The sequence below is a fragment of the Bicyclus anynana genome, chromosome 15 (genome assembly GCF_947172395.1).
Source record: "Bicyclus anynana chromosome 15, ilBicAnyn1.1, whole genome shotgun sequence".
Classification (NCBI taxonomy): Eukaryota; Metazoa; Arthropoda; class Insecta; order Lepidoptera; family Nymphalidae; genus Bicyclus; species Bicyclus anynana.
The window spans coordinates 8506494-8528309 of NC_069097.1; the positions used below are offsets into that span (position 1 = coordinate 8506494).

A 21816-nucleotide genomic window follows, 5' to 3' on the forward strand; every position below is an offset into this window, starting at 1 on the left:
TACAAACGCTAACGCTTCGAAAAATAAAGAAATGTGGTTCGATTCCCAGCTCGGGTCAGTTTATTTCTGAATTACCTCAGCAGGTCTAATAAGTACCTCGGTGTACCATTCAAATAATGAATCACTACATTTTTTTTTGCGTTCATCTGCGTAGTTTTTAGTTCAAAGATATTTTATTCTCATTAATGACTTAATCAGAACATTAAGTCATTAATGAGAATAAGAGAGAAGCCGAAATGGCAATGGGCAGGCCAGATAGTTCGAAGAGATGATGGTCGTTGGGGTCCTTCATGCTGTAATGGCTACCCCGCACCGGAAAGCGCAGTGTTGGTAAACTTGCAGGGAGCTGCTGGATGCTGGCGGCTCGAGACCGTGCTTGGAAGTCTATGCAAGAAGCCTATGTCCAGCAATGGACGTCCATCGGCTGCTGTAATGATTATGGTGATGATACGAGAAACACCGTGTTTCAAGCGAAGGGCAGGAAGACAGACACGATTCCCATGAGATCATGAGTGGTGGGCTTCGGGTGTGGCTATTTACCTCTCTACCAGCAAAGACGTACCGCCAAGCGATTTAGTGTTCCGGTACGATACTGTCAGAGGTAGGTATGGGTAGATTGCAGAAATACGCTGCAGCCTATGATGGAAGCGGACTAACTTGTACCTTTTCCAAGTTAGCCCGCTTCCATCTTAGGCTGAATTGTCATTTTATATCAGCCCCTGTAGTCAAGTGGCACGACGATCCTCGAAAATTAGAAAAATGTATGGGAATGACAGATCTGGATCACATGACCTGTCGATAGCAAATGTCAGAAAGCGATCGTAGAAAGAGAATCTTCGTGTAACTTGGCTACAGGGGCAGGTAAGATATAAAAGCCGTAGTCAAGGGCTAACTTTTCACAAAATTAAGAAAAAAAAATGTACAATTTATTAAAAAATATATTTTCTACTTGGACAATTGAGGATTTGGATCCTTGGACTCTGCTACCTTCCAAAGTCACCACGGTCTGAACTTTATAACTAGGTAAGTACGGTACTTACGTAAGGTAGGACTGTGGGCTGACAAACTTTTAGTCTTCATAAAATGTAGTGTGTCTGGTCACGCAGGATCCGAATCAGGTTCAGGATCCGAAACCAAATCGTTTTCTAACGCGTTGATATATTTGACGTATTAATTAGACAAGCCAATGCATTGGTTATGTTTTCAAGAATTTTATAGTAATGAAAATACATATATATTCTTTAATTATTAAAACAGACGTATTTATAATTATTTACACTAACTGAAAAAAAATATTTAACTAAATCAACTACCTAAACCTGTGATAAAGAAAAAACAAAAAGTAAATATACAGTTCTGTTATAACTAAAGACTTTAGGCGTTAGAATTCATCCGAATCGATGTTCATTGGTAAAGTGCCCAGAAGGCTGCAATAGAGCTTTTTTAAATTTTTTGTCTTTTTTAATGTTTTTGTCTGTCTGTCTGTCTGTCTGTCTTTCCGTTTGTCCGGGTTAATATTTGGAACGGCTCAACTGATTTTAATAGGACTTTTCACTCGAAGAAAGGGGAGGTTATGGAGTAACATATAGGCTTGTTTTAATTCGAAAAATCCATGGTTTCCACAGAATTTGTAAAAAACTGAATTTCACGCGTAAGAAGTAGCGACCGTCGGCGTCGGCTTTATTATAATTTAGTAAGAAAAAACTAAAGAAAGAAAAGTTTTTTAAAAATTAAAAAAAAAACAACCGATCTCAAAACCTAAAAACGTACCCACTAAACTAACAAGCGAAAAATAACATAATAATATTATTATGTTTTACCTGGTGATCATTATGAAGGCGGTGCTAAACCGGCGATGTATTAATTCAAGCCATGCAAGAATATTATAAAGATTTAGGTTTTTCATACAGTGCTGTTTCATGTGGTCCTGTCAAAAACGGCAACACCGGTGCCTAGCCGGTGTTGTCTTAATTTAAGCTGTTTTTCCACTTCTTCACTTCACTTCCTTCCTCCTTCTTGAAGTCGGTTAAAAAGAGGCAAAAACACGTATCAGGTAGTGAAAGAGACCCTTAATCATCTTCATTAAAAGAATACTTAACAAAATGTCGCTGTAACCCTTTCAAGTTTGTGTAAAAACGAGGTTATACCTATAACGTGCAAGTGTCAAGTGTCATTAACCCAGACACAACTCCGAGTAGCATCTGTGCAGTTGGAAAATGAAAGCTGTGCCGGCGGTATGTCGGGCAGCTCAATTAGTTAATTAATCTTTTTTTCCGCGTTAAAATAGCATTTATAAGCGAGACGCCAACCAGTGGGAACTGCCTCCCCTGTTACTTCGTTTAGGGTTGTCACTATACGATTTTGGTATTTAAATTAATTAATATATATCTAATATAGTTAACAATAATTTGTGTAATATGTATTGAGTAGGGGACTCCAGTGTTATACAATATTTATATTATGTAATAGGTTATACGGGTAGGTAGAATATTTCGAATAACTACTTACATGCTTACATCCAACACTGCAATAATCAAGCTTTTAATGTGTATACTACTAAAGGTTTTATTATTCGTATATAAATAGTAACATATTGTTCTTCAAGTTCCAACACCGCGGAAATCCAAAAAAAGCCATTTTGACTTTTAGATATTATTTGATAGAGGATCGAAAGACTTACCTCTAGAGCAATCAGAAACAGGGATACAAACCAATGAAAGCGTTTTATAACGCATACGGCGAAGTCAATTTTGTTCCATACTGTAACTGTAACAAATTGTTACAGTGCTTCGAAGAAATCTTACTAATATTATAAAAGCGAAAATTTGTATGGATGTTAGGATGCTCGTTACTCTTTAACGCTGCAACTACTAAATCGATTTGGCTGAAATTTGGAATAGAAATAGATTTTACTCTGTATTAACACGTTGGCTACTTTTTATCCAGAAAAAATCCATGGTTCCCGAGAGATTGTGAAAACTAAACGCGTTCGCTAGTTCATCATAAATCAAGGTTATATATTAATATTATGTGTTCATTTAAGAGGTGTAAACTTGATATTTTTGGTTTTTAAGTATAATTAATTCTGAATATCACGTACATTATTATAATAACCAAGATGGAAATACAAGTTTATTTAAGCGGTGTTCTGCATTAATGCAGAAGTTATTTACATGGTGAGTTATATAACGTTTATAATACAAAGTTTCAAATTCGCAGATATCAGTGCAAGGCTTCGAGAGTAGTATTGATGAAGGGGTTATTGAACTAATATTTAAACAAAACGTGACCAAGCAATGAGGGGGCAAGTTAAATTAATAACAGATCTTGTACTGAAGTGGCAACCCTACCGTGCATCAGCTAACAGTGTTTAGTTATTCGCTGCGAGCGGACAGACAATGGCGCCGGGAGCGCTGCTCGCGGACCGAGAGCGACGCGGCTTGCCGGCAACTAGCTGCTAATCAACTCGCGTACCTATCTGTTAATCACTGCTCGCATTCTAAACTTCCTCTAACTAGTAGTTTTCATTGATTAAATCGAGGTACGTTATGTTGGTGTTCGCTTTATTTACATTGACGGATGTTGCTGTTTTGACTATTTCATGTCATGGTACCTGAACGATGGTTGTTTTAAAAATGGAATGTTTATGATGAGCTTATAGTTTATTTATCAAGATCAAGTTAGGCAATGCATGGCATAAGCTTTTGATAGACCTAATTTTTGATAATTCTGGAAAAATTTACTAGGGTTTGTGAATGTCGCCGATCTCAGAAACATAAAATTCAACGAATCTGATTGAATTATGTGATGAATTAAGATTGCTTACCTATGTTTCTTCACAGGTGTCTACCATTTGCATAGTCCAATCTACGATGGGAGTAGCTCCAATTGCCTTATCATACTTTTACCAAATTGAAAAGATTGGCCAGGTATTACCTACACAATTTTATCATCATAATATCAGCCGATGAACGTCCACTGCAGGACATAGGCCTTTTGTAGAGACTTCCAAACATCTTGATCCTGAGCCGCCTGCATCCAGCGAATCCCTGCGACTCGCTTGCAGTCCACCTGGTAAGGGGTCTACCAACCCCTTAACGTTTATCGGCTCATTGAACTATATGCCCCACCCATTGCCACTTCAGCTTTGCGAGTCGTTGAGCTATGTCGGTGACTTTGGTTCTTCTGCGGATCTCCTCATTTATGATTAATAAATTAAATTAATTACATAAATGACTGCCAAAAGATTCACTTGCACCCCTATGCCGCGTAGGATCCGATTGTATAAATCACTTTGAAATGCCCTTCAAGGTCAACTAGAATCGCTTTTCAGAATGTTACTAAACTTATTTTAGAATTTAAACTATCGCGAATGTTATTCATATTAATAGATTATGACAAAAACCAAAAGGAAGGCTAATGATTTTGGCAGTCTATGTATGCATGTATGTTCTACCGTATTGCCTAAACTTCTGAACTTATTTTAATGAATGGGATGTCAAAAGATTTGTAAAAATAGCACAATAATAGCCTAGGCTATATTTTTTATAGGCTATTTATTATATTTTTTTAAATATAAACTGAAAAATGTACAAAATGTTTTATTACCATCATCATTAACAACTCATGTTCAGTTCAATGCTGAGCTCGAGTCTCCTCTCAGAATGAGAGGGGTTAGGCCTTAGGCCACGCTGGCCAAAGGCGGATTTGAAAACTTCACACACGTAGATAATAATTAAGAAAAATCTCAGGTATGCTGGTTTCCTCCCGATGTTATTCCTTCACCGTTTGAGACATGTGATATTTAATTTCTTAAAATGCTCATAACTGAAAAGTTGGATGCCATGGATTGGATTCAAACCTGCGCCCTCAGAATCGAAAGCAGAGGTCATATCCATTGGGTCATCACGGCTCCTACAAAAGGTTTATGTATTGGTAATCTACTTAAATAATTACTACTGACACTAGAATTGTTATAATAAATACTGATGACAAATGGAATTAGAGTTGTTGTACAAGAAACTGAGGATAATTAACAAGACCTTCTTTTTTTTTTAATTCTTTACAAGTTAACCCTTGATTAAGATGGAAGCGGGCTAATTTGTTAAGATGAGGGTGAAAATCCACACCCCTTTCTCTTTCTACACGACATCGTACCGGAACGCTAAATCGCTTGGTGGGACGTCTTTGTCGGTTGGGTACTAACTAACCACGGCCAAAGCCTCCCACCGGCCAGACCTGGACCAATTAATAAAACCTTAATCGGTCCAGCTGGGGATCGAACCCAGGACCTCCGTCTCGTAAATCCAGTGCGCATACCTCTGCGCCACGGAGGCCGTCGAAAATACTGATGACAAATGAAATTAGAGTTGTTGTACAAGAAACTGAGGAGAGTTAACAAGACCTTCAAGTCTTCAAGTCAAGTGCCGCAAGAAACCGGTTTTATTGCAAATAATATATCTAAGTTGAAGTATCGGTGCGATGCTAAGAGGAAAATATTATTAGACCAGAGTTCGATCCCAGTTGTGTTGTTGTATTCTTCAAATCAATTATTATTAATTTTTTTTTTTATAGCGGTAATGTTTTAAAACTTGAACATTGAACATTTTTCAAATGGAAAAGATGCAGATCTTGAAATAAACGACTCCACACAAAATCATCATGTAGTAGACATAGTACTATCATGTAGGGAAACAAACGTTCAAACGTAAAGTGAAATACAAGGAAAAATAAAACTTCTTTGAGCTCCTCAGCAACAAAGCTCTACGTACATAAAGATGGCGTTCATTAATCAAAATATGTTATGTATGATAGAATCAAAAGGCTCGTAATCGTAGGGACGCGTCGCTTCCTTTGTCCGAACTCATTCGTTTTGTTTTAACACCCCCTTTAGCGTTCATACGTTCATGTATACCTCCTTCTAGCTTCTTGGGCTTTAGACACACAGACTGCTTTATTACTTTTTCAACCCTTTAAAAATTTTGCGCCGAAATTTTCGGTGATTTCTGTGTTTTGTTGGTTGGTGGATGGTGGGATGGCTTCTTCTATAAAGAGCATCACTAGCCCGTAGCTTCGGAGGAGGTTAACTGATAATAATATGATGGATAAGAAAAATATTATTTTTTATAAAAATTGATTATAGACCTTCTTAGGCTTTAGACATACAGACATCTTTATTATGCTATCAGCCCTTTATAATTTGGTGCCAAATTTTTTAGTGGTTTCTGTCAGAACTTAATTTTTAACCTTTACGTTGGTTTATTACTTTACTTACAAACACTCGAAGAAGACATTTATCTTAATATTATGACGAGGTAAAGTTTGTAAGGTAGTAGGGGGTTATCTTTAGATCTACAGAACCGATTTTGAGAATTCTCTTACAATATTTTAAAGATAGAAAGCTGCGTTATTTTCAAGTGTCATGGGCTATGTATTTCTACGGTAACTTGAATTACGCGTGTAAAATAATTTATAAACATAAATACGAGTATACCAAGATGGCAGTTTCTTTTATCATGACATCATCATCAGCCCCTAAATTTGTAGCACTATGTTGAAGGCTACTGTTATTCGAAAACAAGAAAAGCCTTAGGACTTTGGTTTCTTTTCATTATATCTACTATAGTTTTTTATATTTTTCTCAACTGCCCCTGCAGAGACTGCAGAGGTTTCTAAAAAAATCTTTAACGTTCTTTTTCTTAAGTTTAGTGACGATCCCTTGAATTCTTCTGGACCTTTGAAAAGGCCGACATTTTAGGAACATATACATATACAGGACAGGCTTCATAAATATGCAGCTGGCAGTACAATAGGAGTGAAGAGGTCTATGTACTGTGGGTCATTAAAACAGGCTGATGATATTGTAAGAGCCGTGATAGCCCAGTGGATATGACCTCTACCTCTGATTCCAGAGGGTGTGGTTTCGAATCCGGGGCATGAACCTCAAAACTTTTCAGTTATGTGCATTTTAAGAAATTAAATATCATGTGTCTTAAACGGTGAAAGACAACATCATGAGGAAACATGCTGATGATGATGATGATAATTTTCTCAATAATTCTTTAAGTGTGTGTAGTCTGCCAAGGTCTGAGGGTTCGAATCCGGTCAGGAGCATGCACCTCCAACTTTTCAGTTGTGTGCATTTTAAGAAATTAAATATCAAGTGTCTCTAACGGCGAAGGAAAACTTCGTAAGGAAGCCTGCATACTAATTTTTCTTCTCTGCGTGTGTGAAATCTGCCAATGGTGGACTATTGGCCTAACCCCTGTCATTCTGAGAGGAGACTCGAGCTCAGTGAGCCGAATATGGGATGATAACGAACGAACGAACGATGCTATTGTGAAAAGTGATAAAGAACACAACGTGACCGTGTGTCCACCGCCTACGACGTCTCCGCTTGATATATTTATGATTAAGCAACGCTTCCAAAGCGACATTGTCTTTGCCACTCCCCTCTGTGGCGCCCCATCCGTCTTGCTCTCGCGCCACTTCCCCCTTTCTTTGCAGGCACGAGATTTTTTTAATTATGACGTTGGGCCTTTTTGTCTCAACTATAACAAAGAGTGCTCGCGGATTTTTGCTTACGATGTACTTGTGTATGGAGTTTGATTTCATCGGAATTCACTTCTTTCCTAGATTACAGCTAAAGACTATATTCATCATCATTATCAACCCATATTCGGCTCATTGCTGTACTTTAGGAGAAAATTTCTATAATTTATTTCTTATCCCAAATAAATAACAGATGAGGGTATAAATACCTTACGCCAGATCTTAGACCATTAGTGATTTGACGTTGTAATTGTTTAGATCAATGGTACTCAACCTTTTTCACCAAGGGGCCACACGTGTTGGTCATGGTATCACAGGCCGCAAAAAAAAATACATTATTTCTTAGGTTTCGAAATAGGAACGATAGTAGTTTTTTAAATTGTACATAAATTAAGAGTATGCTAATAGTCTCTGAAATCAACTACGTGCAGGTAATAAGTACAGTAGACATTAAAAACAAAACGCGTGATGCGTTAGGCGGCTACCGGTGGGTGAAACGCGCGCGAGGTTAGTTTTGAAAAAAAATTTTTTTAAGAATATTTGTCAATATGACCAATATTCCCCTTGCCCTCCAACTAATCGGGAAAGACTGTAATAGGAGTACACGACAATAGACCAACGGGGCGGGGATCGAACCAGCACAAATGGTTTAATTAATACCGAATGTCCTAGATGGGCCTACAACAAAAGCATAGAGGGCCGCAGGTTAAGTATAGCTGGTTTAGACGAGTGGCGAACTTGATCGCAGTGTAACTGCACCGTATTACGAAGCGTTAGCTTTAGCATTTTCTGTTCTGTGGTATTACGCAATTGCCAAAGCTTTACTTTGCTGCGTCTGGTTACGCAGTATAGCGATCAGGCGCTGCGTAGAGCTTGCAAAGACTTTTAAAAAGCGACTCGCAGGGCTTTTAAAAAGCACTTAGCTTTTTAAAAGCCCTACGTAGTCAAGTTTGTAAATGCACTTCGTTTACATTAGTACACCTTGTTGAGCAAATAAATAAATGCAAATAAATTAAAATAATTGTGTGGCAACTCAATAAATCACTGTGCGAGCATTTTTGAGAGCCATGATAGGGGCAGTGGATATGACCTCTGCCTTCGATTCGGAGGGCGTAAGTTCGAATCCGGTCCGGGGCGTGCACCTCCAATGTTTAAGTTATGTGCATTTTAAGAAATTAAACTTAAACAGTTAAGGACAACATCGTCATACCTGAATTTTCTCAATTGTTTAAGTGTGTGTAGTCTGCCAGTCCGCATTGGGCCAGTGTGGTGGACTATTGGCCTAAGCCCTCTCATTCTGAGAGAAGACTCGAGCTCAACAGTCAGTCGAATATGGATTGCAAATGATGCGAGCATATTTTAAGCCTAAAAACAGTTAGTTTCTGTGTTTAATTCTAAATAACAATCGTTCAGTGAATCTATGTTTATGTTATCTACTAGTACTTGACAAATCCCCATTGGAACAAAGTAATGCAAGTGAATACAGTGTTTGTGAAAATACATTTTGGTCAGCGTAGTAATTACTTTCATTTAGTATAGGTTAAGAATTATTCATCATCATCATTATCAACCCATATTCGGCTGCTGAGCTCGAGTCTCCTCTCAGAATGAGAGGAGTTAGGCCAATAGTCCACCACGCTGGCCCAATGCGGATTGGCAGACTTCACACACGCAGAGAATTAAGATAATTCTCTGGTATGCAGGTTTCCTCACGATGTTTTCCTTCACCGATTGAGACACGTGATATTTAATTTCTTAAAATGCACACAACTGAACAGTTGGAGGTGCATGCCCCGGACCGGATTCGAACCCACACCCTCCGGAATCGGAGGTAGAGGTAATATCCACTGGGCTATCACGGCTCTATGGGCTATCAAACACTGAAATAATTTTTCAAATCGGACCAGTAGTTCCTGAGATTAGCGCGTTCAATATATTTTTGTTCAATATATATTTGTTCCCTTTTATCATCGAAATATTCACCCCTATTTAAATCCATTTATCTAAGTATGTGCAATTCTTATAACTTTTTAACTTTATATCTGTACTTATATGTGTGCTTTTTAAATATTCCTTTTCAATAAGACACACAAATACACCCGTTTCAAATATGTATATATAAAACTTCACAAGACGTTTCCCACCTACATAATAAATAATAATAAATAGAGAAAAACTTCGCAATGAAGCTACGCGCGGGCGGCGTTGACGGAACTTCTGATTATGTAGAGGAATTAATTTTCAGGCGCGACGAAACTGTAGTCTGTAGTGCGGGGGGGTAGCGGGAGGGGGTTAGGGGGTAAAACAAAACTACGTCCGCACCTGCACAACGTAATAACTGCGCGAGCGAAATCCGTTTGCGAGTTCCTGTCAAAGAATAAATTAGTTCACGGGTTGGTGGAGTAAGATTGCTGCTTTGCCGTTTTCATTTTGGAGTTGCGATTTTCTTGTGTAAAGGTGAATTTTCACAGTCATCGTCATCCAATGGTGTGCTTTTCATAGATACATTTATTGTGTACCTATTGGAGAAAATCTTTTCAATAACAAAATAAATATTCCGTGTCTCACACGGTGAGAGAAAAACATCGTGAGGAAACCTGCATGTACCTTAGAATTTTCTTGATTATTTACGTGTGAGATGTCTGCCAATCCGCATTGGGCCTGACTATTCTCCTTACCTCTCTCAGAATGAGAGAGGTAAGGAGAATAGTCAGTCTCAAATATGGGTTGTTAATGAATGAATGACTGAATATTGGAGAAAAAAAAATCCAAATTGTACAATTTGTACTATAGTGCTTACTCTAAATACAAACTTTATGCACGCCACTGTCTTCATCAGGCTATGTTCAAATCTTCACTCTTCTAGAGAAAAAATAAGTGGTTTCGGAGCTTATTCACTGAAAATTAATAACTACAAAATTTTCTTTTCCTATAAGAGTAGGGGATTTTGATCAGGCTATTTTGAATGCAGCACCAGACAAAGTATCTCGTATAGAAAGGGAGATTTGGAGCTTAGACACACCACGCAGCTCCAGTGGGAGATTTGGAGCTTAGACACACCACGCAGCTCCAGTGGGAGATTTGGAGCTTAGACACACCACGCAGCTCCAGTGGGAGATTTGGAGCTTAGACACGCCACGCTACAAGTGAAGATGATGAGTCTAAGCTCAGAAATGATGCGTTGATGTTTTTCCATGTAACTATCAGTAGATGATGATTGGGAGCGACTGCTTAAGGTGCTGTCACAAACCACAGGGTTTATCATCACCGTCTCCTTGGTGTTTGAATTTGTTTTTTTTCAATAGTTTAGGCATGATGCCCGATAAACAAAAATACGGACAGACAGACCGACAGATAAAAAAATAATTATATAATCCACTCCAACTAAAATTTTTAAAATATCTTCTTTGTACAGAATTTGACCTGTTACTGTTTTATTATAGGAGTAAGTATAGATATGGCTTGGTCAAAATTCGAATGAGGAGCTACGCGGTCTACGAGATTTATTATTCGTAGCACGTAGGTAGGTGGGTAGGTAGAGATTAGATTGCATCAGCACTTACCATCAGGTGAGATTGTAGTCAAGGGCTAACCTGTAAAGAATAAAAAAAATAAAAATAAAAGGTAGGTAGGTATTCGAAGGCACGAGAGCTTTAATAATAATAATAATAATTTTTATTTAAAGGTATTTACCCAATATAAAATATACAAAAGTAATAATAATAATAATACAAAAATATAAAAATTCTAAAATTATAAGTAGCCAGGTACATTACCTACATTACTTTTTATTCGGCTCCTGGTGCACTGAGCGCCAATGTTTAAGAATTGAGCAGTCTTGACACTCCGCCAGTGTGGTGAGGATCTCGTTTTTCGAGGATCGCAAACGACTCCAAAACTTTGCGACTCGCGATCGCATAATCGCGAAGAAGTCCGGTACTCTGGCCAAAGCGAACATGCCCGACGCACTGCAGTACCGCGGCAACTTCATCAGGATACGATACGCGTCATTGTATTGTACCCTGATGTTGTTGATAGCGCGTCTGGTGTACTTAGTCCACAGTTGACATGAATAGAAGCATAAGCAGTATGCCCTAAACAATGTCACTTTGACTTGCTCACTGCACTTTGCAAAGCGTCGCGCCAACATGTTGCATCTAACAGCCAGAGCCCGTCGCTCCCTCTCAATATCTTCATTATCAACGAGACCCTCAGTCACAATGTGCCCGAGGTATCTGAACCGCTCAACCCTTTCCAGAACGTTACCTTCCAGCAACACCCCCGGAATTGTCTCTGGACCTCTGCCTGAACGGAACACCATCGTCACTGTCTTTTTAACGTTGTATTTTAAACCGTGCTCTAAGGCGTAACGCTCGCAAATTCCTACCAGTTTACGAAGATTTGCCTTTGACGACCTATTTTTATAATCAATGTATGTAATGCAATTGTTTTTTTTTTCATTTTCAAGTTTATCTAATTAAATATGGTGTCCCGTAACAAGACGACACGAAACACTGACCCAATGACCGAACTTCGGGTCATGACAGTAGGCGCCCAACGTATACGCGTAGTCATTAATAAAGCATGCGCCAAATTTCTAGTCCGCTCTGATATTGCAACACTTAGACCATTAAAAAGAATGGACCTGTTTCGCACCCGAATTCACCAACAAAAAAGTCTGTCGTTTTTTGAGGGGGACGAGGTAAACTCACACATCGAAAACATTTAACACCATTAAGTATATTCTGTGTCTATACACTACACACAAATATATAATTGACTCGCAATACACACACGCGTAATTTTTAAACAGACTAACCAACACATCGCTTAGTCTATCCACAGAATATATATATAGAATGTTCGATTACTTGATCGATTTTTTGCTGTTCCGTCAAAAGAATCGATTCTTTTTAGAAATCGTTTTTATTACAAATTTGATAAAATTATAGTAGAAATACTTACAAATGAAACGTTACTCCATCTTTTACTAAACTACAAGTTTTTGGCCGTTTTTTATGCCATTCAACTACACAAACCGGCATTTTTAGGGAGCTCTTTATACGACGAAAACGATTACAACAATGAAACATCGATTCTATAGCAACAGTTTTTATAAACGCGTTAGATCATTGATTCTTGATCCTTGACAGAGGGGTAACGGTTTACGAGGCAGGTCCTTTCTTTTTAATGGTCTAAGTTGCAACACGATAAACTAAGCAGCCATTTTAACTGGAATTTATTCTCGTTTACCGCGCCTACTAACTATACGCCTCGTGTTCAGAGCGGACGATGATTGGCGCTGATTTTGAATATGTACAAGTGCGAGTAAATCATATTATCTATTACAGTTCGTTTCATGTAGGATGGTGCGGCTGACAATTCGTTACACTCTTGAAAAGTTGCCGATAATAGTACCTACGTATTATGAACGTCATACAGGCGACTGTCACCGTACCCATGCTATCTGAAAAACACTTTAGAGTCCATAATAGATAATATGATAATTTATCTTATTAGAGTAAAATTATCTAAATCATCGACATAGATAGAAATAGACTCTTTATGATTCAGACTACCAGATGATTCATAAGTATTTAATCAATTCTTAGGCGTCGGTAAAGATATCAATTTTGTAACATAAAAATTAAACAAGAGGGTAGAACTTCTGTTTTAAAAAAATAGACAAGCTATCTCATATTACAATTAGATTAAAGTCAAGAAACCAATGTGCCGATAATCTATTTCTTAATGTAAATGTAATTCACTAAACATACCTATCTACATTTATTTATGATTTATAACTTTTTATTATACTAATGAATAGGTCATCAACAACTACTTAGGTACAAAAAACATGTAAAAACAAAATGATAAACTTGATTTATAAATTCCCTCAAAAAGCCCTTCAAACGATCTCACAAAAAAAACACGAATAATCCACCCCAATACACTCATCATTATTCACAAAAAAGTGCCTCTAAAATCCTAATCAAAACTCATCGATCACAAACAAACGTCAATTTTTCAATGTGATTAAAACTAACACACCGCCCCTATAATATCGGATTAATAGCTCCGCCGGCTGGTTCCGTAGCAGCGGGAGAGGAAAAGAGTGCAATCACATTAGCGGGTGAACCCTAAAATTTTAATCTGCGCCACAATGGGAGCAATCGCTGATTGCAGTCGGTGCGCATATGCATACTCTTTGGGGATCGCTTAGCGTGCACTTGCGGGCAACAAAACTGTACATTACTTCAATATTAGTTTTTTTTATTTTCTGATTGTATAGGTATACTGTTGCGTGAAATGAAGGGCTTTGTATATATGGAGTGTAGGGGTTGGTAAGTAGCGAAGGACCAAATCCTGTAAGTAGGACTAAACTGAAATGAAATGGGAGAGCTGGAGCTTGTAAGTGATTACCTTTTAAGCTGGGCGATGCGCTGATACCGATGAGATGTGTGTCGTCGAGCCTCGCTTTGCTGGCTGACGACTTCGATGTGCTGAGAGCGAGCATGGCAGAATTTAACGTTCATGACACTTAGTTTACTTTGCACGGAACTGACGTTAAGGCCACTCAAGTAGATTGCACTTAAATTAGAGGTTTTTTTGAGGTTTTAAATTAAGTTTTGTGCGGAGATGCAAAAACGCGTTAGCGATGAACGGAGCAGAGAGAGAAAAGAATGTAACGGAAGTGTCATTTCGGACGTTTTGCATTTCCGTCTTGATGGGAGTCTATGGCTCCAGTGTTGCCCGACGGCACTCCTTTGGCGTGTACATATACAACCTCGAAAAAATGTTAGTCGACCATCCACTCGTGGACTAACGATATTGTCACGTGGGGGTCACGCGTTTCAGGACACAGGACGTCGCTCAAACTTGATGAGGACGCTCACTTTATTCAGTGTTTGAAATGAATTAAAAAAAATACAAAAATAAAATATATATTTGTCATTTTTTGAGATTAAAAATAAATTAAGATCTGCTAGCTACATTTTTTCATTAATTCCAGTTTTTGTTAGAAAAATTCATTAATTAAAGAAACTTACTATAAGAACCATAAATTAAGACGATTCTTAAGTCTACAAGGATTACTTACTTTCACTAATATTGGTGGAGTTCTACGTAGTATATTTTCAAATAAGTATATGTGATATGACTAGGTATTTATTGCCACTAGCGAGAGGGCGGGGGGGGGGGGGGGGGGCAGTCAAGAATGTGATCAAGGGGGCTGTGTCAAGAAGATATCGATTAAATTATTATACAATCATATTTTTCTAGTTATATAGAGTAATTAAAGTAAGATAAATTAATAACACTTTTTAGGTAGTTAAAGTAAAAAATTTTGGTGGCTCTCTACAACAATGTCAAAGTTAATTCACGAATTACTAATATTTATGTGGAATGGTAGTACTAACAAAATTAAAGTAAGTGCACAATTAAATTGCTCGCGAGTGTAGACGCGAGTAACAGGCGAGGGACGAATTGTTTTCATATTAATAGGATGTTGAGAGGCGCTCAAAGCTTCCCCGCGCCCCTCACTACCATGTTGTTTATGGCCATTTAATCATGTCGCATCGCTATACAATTATATTATTTACTCAACTTGTTATGTTGCATTGTATTTTAAACTAGCGGATGCTCGCGGTTTCGTACGCGCTAATTTCAGTTTTCATCCCGCAGGAACTTTGTGTTTTCGCGGGATCATAATCACTATAACCTCTTCTTCTATCTTCCAGTGAAAATCTAAATAAAATCGATTAAGCCATTTCAGATATTAGCGCGGGCAAAAGACACGCAAACACACGAAATTACTACCAGAAATTAAAGGTTGATATGAAAAAAAAATCAAAATTTGTATCCAACATTACTTATCTCTGATCTTATTTTGGCTAATTCATCATTATCAACCCACATTCGGCTCACTGCTGAGCTCGAGTCTCCTCTCAGAATAAGAGGAATTAGACCAATAGTCCACCACGCTGGCCCAATGCTAATTGGCAGACTTCACACACGCAGAAAATTAAGAAAATTCTCTGGTACGCAGGTTTCCTCACAATGTTTTCACCGTTTCAGACACGTGATATTTAATTTCTTAAAATGCACACAACTGAAAAGTTGGAGGTGCAAATTCCCACGAACGGGAACGAAAACTACGCGGGTGATACCGCGTGGCGTCTACTAGTATTAAACAAATCGGACACCCTAGTCAAAAAAGAATATTCAAAACAGAAAGCAAGCAAATACTTTTACGTCCAACCAAACACATACGGAAAATGGATACACGAAAACGAACTAGATATTTTATTTCGGATCAAACGGACGGAGTGAATCCAGTTAGTACTTCAGATGGTGAAACGCTATCTATGTTTTCACTTTTTTTTTACAACCATTCGGAACTCATTGAATGTGAAAACGAAATCTTTGGTCGGCGGCGTCTGTGATATTCGACCGCAAAACCTGTTGAAAGGCTACATTTACTCCAAATTCAATGTTTTAACAGAGTAGCTTCATTTTGGTTTCAAGCAAAATTGATAGCAATGATTTAGAAAATAATGAGAAATGAGAGCCTGTGACGATTAGCACTTATATATACTAATATACAGGTATATAAGGTGTCTGGTAAATACCCTATCAAGCCGTCAACAAGGAGTTAGGGAGGAATTATACATGCCTATACAAAAATACGAGCTTCCTAGCCAGAATCCTGAGGAAGATATGAGGACTTCAAAAATTTGCTCAAAGCCCGAGGAGCCAACCCTAGCTAAACTTTTGACATTGAACTCTTACATTATATTATTAGCAAAAGTTATGAATACAGTAGGTACCTAACAAGATACACGAACACTGGACACAATTCACATTACACCGGATGCCATGAGAAAATTAGATAAAGGTATAAAGGTTTTTCTCAGGTATCCTCACGATGTTTTTCCTTCACCGTTTGAGACACGTGATATTTTATTTCTTAAAATAAAATAACTGAAAAGTTTCATTAGGTTAGATTATGTACATGCCCCGGACCGGATTAGAACCCTCCGAATCGAATACAGTGGTCAATCCACTGGGCTATCATGGTAGACATAACTGAGTCTTAATTCTATACCTACTTGTGTAAAGTCTGCCAATCCACATTGGGCCAGAACTGTGGGTTATTAGTCTAACCCCTCACATTCTGAGAGGAGAATCGTGCTCAACAGTGAGCCGGATATGGGTTGTTAATGATGATGAAAGGTTTTAATATGGGCAGTCAAACTTTCAGCTGTTGTAAAATTACGAAGGTGCAGTATTCTTGCAACCATAACACATATACATGACTAGCGGACGCCCGCGACTTTGTCCGCTTTCAGACTTCCTTAATCCGGCCTTCTCACAAAATTCTTAGTGTACGTCTACAACCTACGGACTACCTCCCTGCCAAATTTCAACGTTGTACGTCAAGTGGTTTTCAAAATTTCGTTAAAATGACATTGCGCATTTACATATTAAGATTTGTATTTTTGGATCTATTAGGATAAGTTAGTTTAAGTTTTATACTTTTCACTACGGTACATTCTTAAAATCTACATAATATAAATATACGACAAAGCCTGGCTAATATACAGAGTCTGGTTTAGAACATAGACTGCTTTTCATGCCGATATTATCTCCAAAACATGGTCTATACAGGTGAAGCAGCGAGACCCAATCAGTATCTTCTAAATAGGTACCTGTATTTGTAATTGTCTTTTTACCTGAAGAAACTAGGAGTAGTTCTGTAGTGTAGTCACAAACTTAAAATTAAAACTTTGAGAGTTCCGATTAATCCGTAGATACGTCTAGTTATATTACATTCTAGGGAATATTTTTATAAAGATAAAATGTAAAATTACGTACTTCTAAAACCATCCAGAAATGCCCCTATTTTGATTTATGTATATCGGATCCAAAATGTCATACCTACTCTTAGATCTATTCTAACTCTAAGCCAAATAAGTTCTAAGCTATGATATTTATAATAAACAGTTAAATGTTATTTGTATACTTACCAAATATTGCAAGCATGAAATTTTTAAAATCCTTTAGAGAAAAGAGCATATTGAAGACGGATGATTAAAACTTAAAATTATACTATAAAACAATACAATACAAAGGGTATTATGTAAACTTAAGCTTCATTGCGTCACAGACTGAAAAGAGAATAATGAAACAACCAAACAAACACATTAATTTTCGGTTTACGCTCAGTACCGAAAATATGAAACAATAAGTAAGTAATAATGATCAGATGCAAACAAAACAAAAGTGCTTTTTGTACATTATCTACTTTCCGTTAAAACTTGGTAGCGTATTGTGCTTTAACCACTGATATGTTATCACTAGAGTACGCACTGTATCGCAAGAGGAACAATGATGAGTGGTTTATCATACAGGTTTAATGACAGGCGTATATGTACCCTATACATATACCATAGATTGTTTCCTTTAAAAGTACAATAAAATAGGTTTATTTGGTAGCTTAAACCACGAAAGCTTTAGGGCTTAGGATTGAAATCAAATCTAAAGGGCGGAGATTGAATCCAAGACATTCGGTCATCGTCCTTTGGGTCCTAGTCAAGTTTCCACTCCTAGAAAATGATTTCTTTATTTTACTTTTAAATTTCGCAAGGAGTATCGGCTTTTTTTAGACAATTAAAAATAATTTTAAAGCACGCTTCCCTAGACAAACTTTCAGCTTGCTGTGCCTTGCTAGTTATTACATACAATATGGTAAACTAAATACGCAACTCATTAATAGAAATACATAATCCTATTAATGAGTACACATTACACAAGATAATGTATAGGCATACCATAGCCATGGGACGGAGGTAGGAACACGCATTCTTGAATTATTCATACATTTTTCGTTCATTCCGCTTACAGTTTAGCGCTTGTTCTAACCTGATCCTCTAGCAGTTACAAAGCCTCACTGGCTTTAACAAACTGCATTCGAAATTAAAAATTTTCATCCCCTCTGTCCTTACCAAGGATCACTTTTGATTATAATCTCTCCACCGCAACGTAATTGGGATATTCTTTGGGCACAACAATGGGCTTGCACATTCATTCGTTTTAGGTATTATAAAATTTCCATTCTGTGGCACAATGCTGTTTTATTCTTGTTTTCGCTTAGTGATTGCTTAGTCCTTCACAATGTTTTGTATCATAATGTACTTACCTGGGGCTTTTGTTGGCGTGGAAATTCTCAAGATGTTCTATTATTCTGTTTGTACTTACATTTACCTAAATTTGAAAAGATGTTTACCGTTTACGGCACGAAATCAAGTCAAGAAAAATTCCATTATACGAAGCATTATGTAAACTAGCGGACTCCCACGAATTTAATTTTCTGAAAGCGACCGAGTTAATAAATAAACCCAGACAATTGTAATAAAATACTCACTAAGCACCTACAGCGCGATGATATTTTATACTATAATAGAGATAGTAGTCCTGGATCCGTAGAACATTTTTTACAACTGATTCCTATCAAGTTGATTTTTCGTGAGTAGCTTCATCTCAATGAGACGATTAACTTTTTTATTTACGAAAATACTTGATTCTGGTAGCTAACTGAGTTACCAGGAAACAAAAATTTCTAAGCGTTGAAACGAGATAATGTACAACAAACTGTGGGATATTGTGGCTGTTAAGTTGTATAACTATTAATTAAGCAACAGTAAAAAACAGCTGGTTTGTAACAACTTTTAATAACCTGAAAATACCCTCCTCTCAACTTGTGTAAAAGGTACCTACTTTATTAAAAGTTTTTTTACTGTTCATTAATTAAACAACTTAACAATCACAATGTCCTTCAAATTGCAAAAAAAAGTTGATCATCTCATCGAAATTAAGCTACTCACGAAAAATTAACTTGATAGTAATCAGTTGTACAAAAAAATCCACGGATCCCTGACTATACGTTGACGTCATCAACATAGGGCACTAGCGCATCAAAACTCAGACGGACAAAATCTGCATAATTGTCTTAATTTCATTTAGTCGCTTATTAAACAATAATACCTAAATATCGTCTACAATGTCGAGTTTTGTGTTTATGAAGTGTAAAAACTATAAACATACATAAATATATAATGTAAGTAAACACAAAATTGCATGTGCGAGCTTAGTCACAGTAGATATATTACAAGCAGTAGTTGGACTTCATACTAAAGGTCGAAACGCGAGCTATACCTACGCAGCTCGTACGTGGGGTGATCATGGGGTGAAGACCGTTGCGACTGTGCCGCGGTGACGAACGCAGTGTATTGGATTTTTTAATTATGACGACTAGGAAAAAAGTTATTATTTTTATAAAGTTTGATTAATATTTTGTATTCTAAAGGCATAATTTAATAAATATATATATAAATAAATGCTTAAATGATAAAATTGTGTAAATAGGTAAATGACGTAAACGTTAATATAATATTATTAAATAATTATTTATTAACTTCTTCATTTAGGTTGTTTTCTTTGATTATTATGTAATACATAGATTTAAATCTTATGACATGTATGTTTTGTATACCTGTATTTTAAGGTAATAAAGAAGTTACGTAAAGAAGTTGTTTGAATTTAACAACATTATTGTGTTGCTCATACTTTAATGTATTTGAATAAAAAAAGTAAAGAGCCAGCTGATATCAATATACCTATCCAGATTTTTTTATTAAACTACTAGCGAACCCAGTCAATCTCAATTTGTTTTTTGTAGTTCCTTCCCTACATGCCAAGTCAGGGTCAATTTTTTATCGTCTATTCTATAGTGTGGGGGTATCGTTATCGGTATTTTTGTACATTACATAAGGGGTTAAAGTGTTAACATAATCTACGGAACCCTACACTGCGCATGGCCCGACACGCACTTGACCGATTTTTTATTATTTGGTCACCTAGTGTGGTGGTAATAGATAGATGGCATCACCAAAATAAATATATGAAGGTCCTTCAAGATCATTGATTAGTATCAGCCTTATTTAAATCTACCAATCAAAAAACAACACGCATTTTATTGATCACTTCCTATTTTACTACAATTTACAAAGTATTTTATTTGTTTATTTAAAAAAAAGTATATTTACAATCACATAACTAAATGGAAACACAAAGTTGGCAAATGTAATTAAAATGCTGCAGGCGGGCAGCCCTATCACATGTTTACGTGCCGCGCGGCTGTAGGTATTTATTTCAAAAATATGGCCGAGTTATTATACTGCTTGTAATATATCTACTGTGGCTTAGTGGAGTAACTAAATTCGGATCACTTTTTGCTTTGATTTTAAAAGCACGTAACATATCTACAGTTTAAAATAATTATTGCCTATAGTATAATAAGAATATTTTCATCATACCCTCCATACATAATGGCACATCAAGCTTTTCTTAGCAAATCATAGCCGCGCGACAGTATTGCTCATATCATTGCGAGCGACAGCGCGTGACGTCATCAACTAATGCACTACACCTCTGATATACAGGTGAGGTCTTCGCCACCACGAGCTATACTAACACTGGAAGAGATCTCAGTGCATGTATTACTAGCGTGTCATCATCATTATATCAGCCGATGGACGTCCACTGCAGGACATAGGTCTTTTGTAGAGACTTCCAAACATCACGATCCTGAGCCGACATGAAATGTTTGGGATAGGCGGGGAGAGTTACTTGAGTGCTAAAGGGGAGTGTTTGTTAACAGTCAAAGGCGTCTCTAACCCGACATACAGCGTTCACAAGTGCGCTCAAGGTCATTCTCTGCCACTCTAGGGTCTTATTTTGGTTACACTTTGATTTGTTAATTAAGATGTTCTGATAAATATTGTGAATCTTAACCACATTGGTTTTCTTATTTTTTAAATCCACTTTTGAAGCCTTCTGCTAAAAGTCTATTTCCGATGGGATAATAAATACTCTACGGGGTAATATACCATATTTTCAATGGGATAATGTAATATATTTTAGTGAGGTTAGTATCATCATTAACAACCCATATTCGGCTCAATGTTGAGCACGAGTCTCCTGTCGGAATGAGAGGGATCAGACTAATACCTATACCTCAGTATATCTATTTACATTTAGGTAATATAGGTATACCCTATTTGTAAATTCTAATTTTTCGTAAAGCCAGGTGCAAGATTGATTACTTCGCCGGCGCCCGCGACACACGCCTACCACCTACTAATTATACCGATGACACTGTATGTAACTCTGATAAATTTGTATTGATGAGAACTTTCCAGCCAA

General features: G+C 37.1%; 1 protein-coding gene across 1 annotated transcript; it reads right to left on the minus strand.

Annotated features, from left to right (window-relative positions):
• Nucleotides 1-11332: 11332 nt before the first annotated feature.
• Nucleotides 11333-11872, minus strand: LOC128198817 (uncharacterized). Its single transcript, XM_052885928.1, has one exon. The coding sequence runs from the start codon at nucleotides 11870-11872 to the stop codon at nucleotides 11333-11335; it is 540 nt and encodes a 179-aa protein (XP_052741888.1).
• Between the last annotated feature and the right edge of the window lie 9944 nt (nucleotides 11873-21816).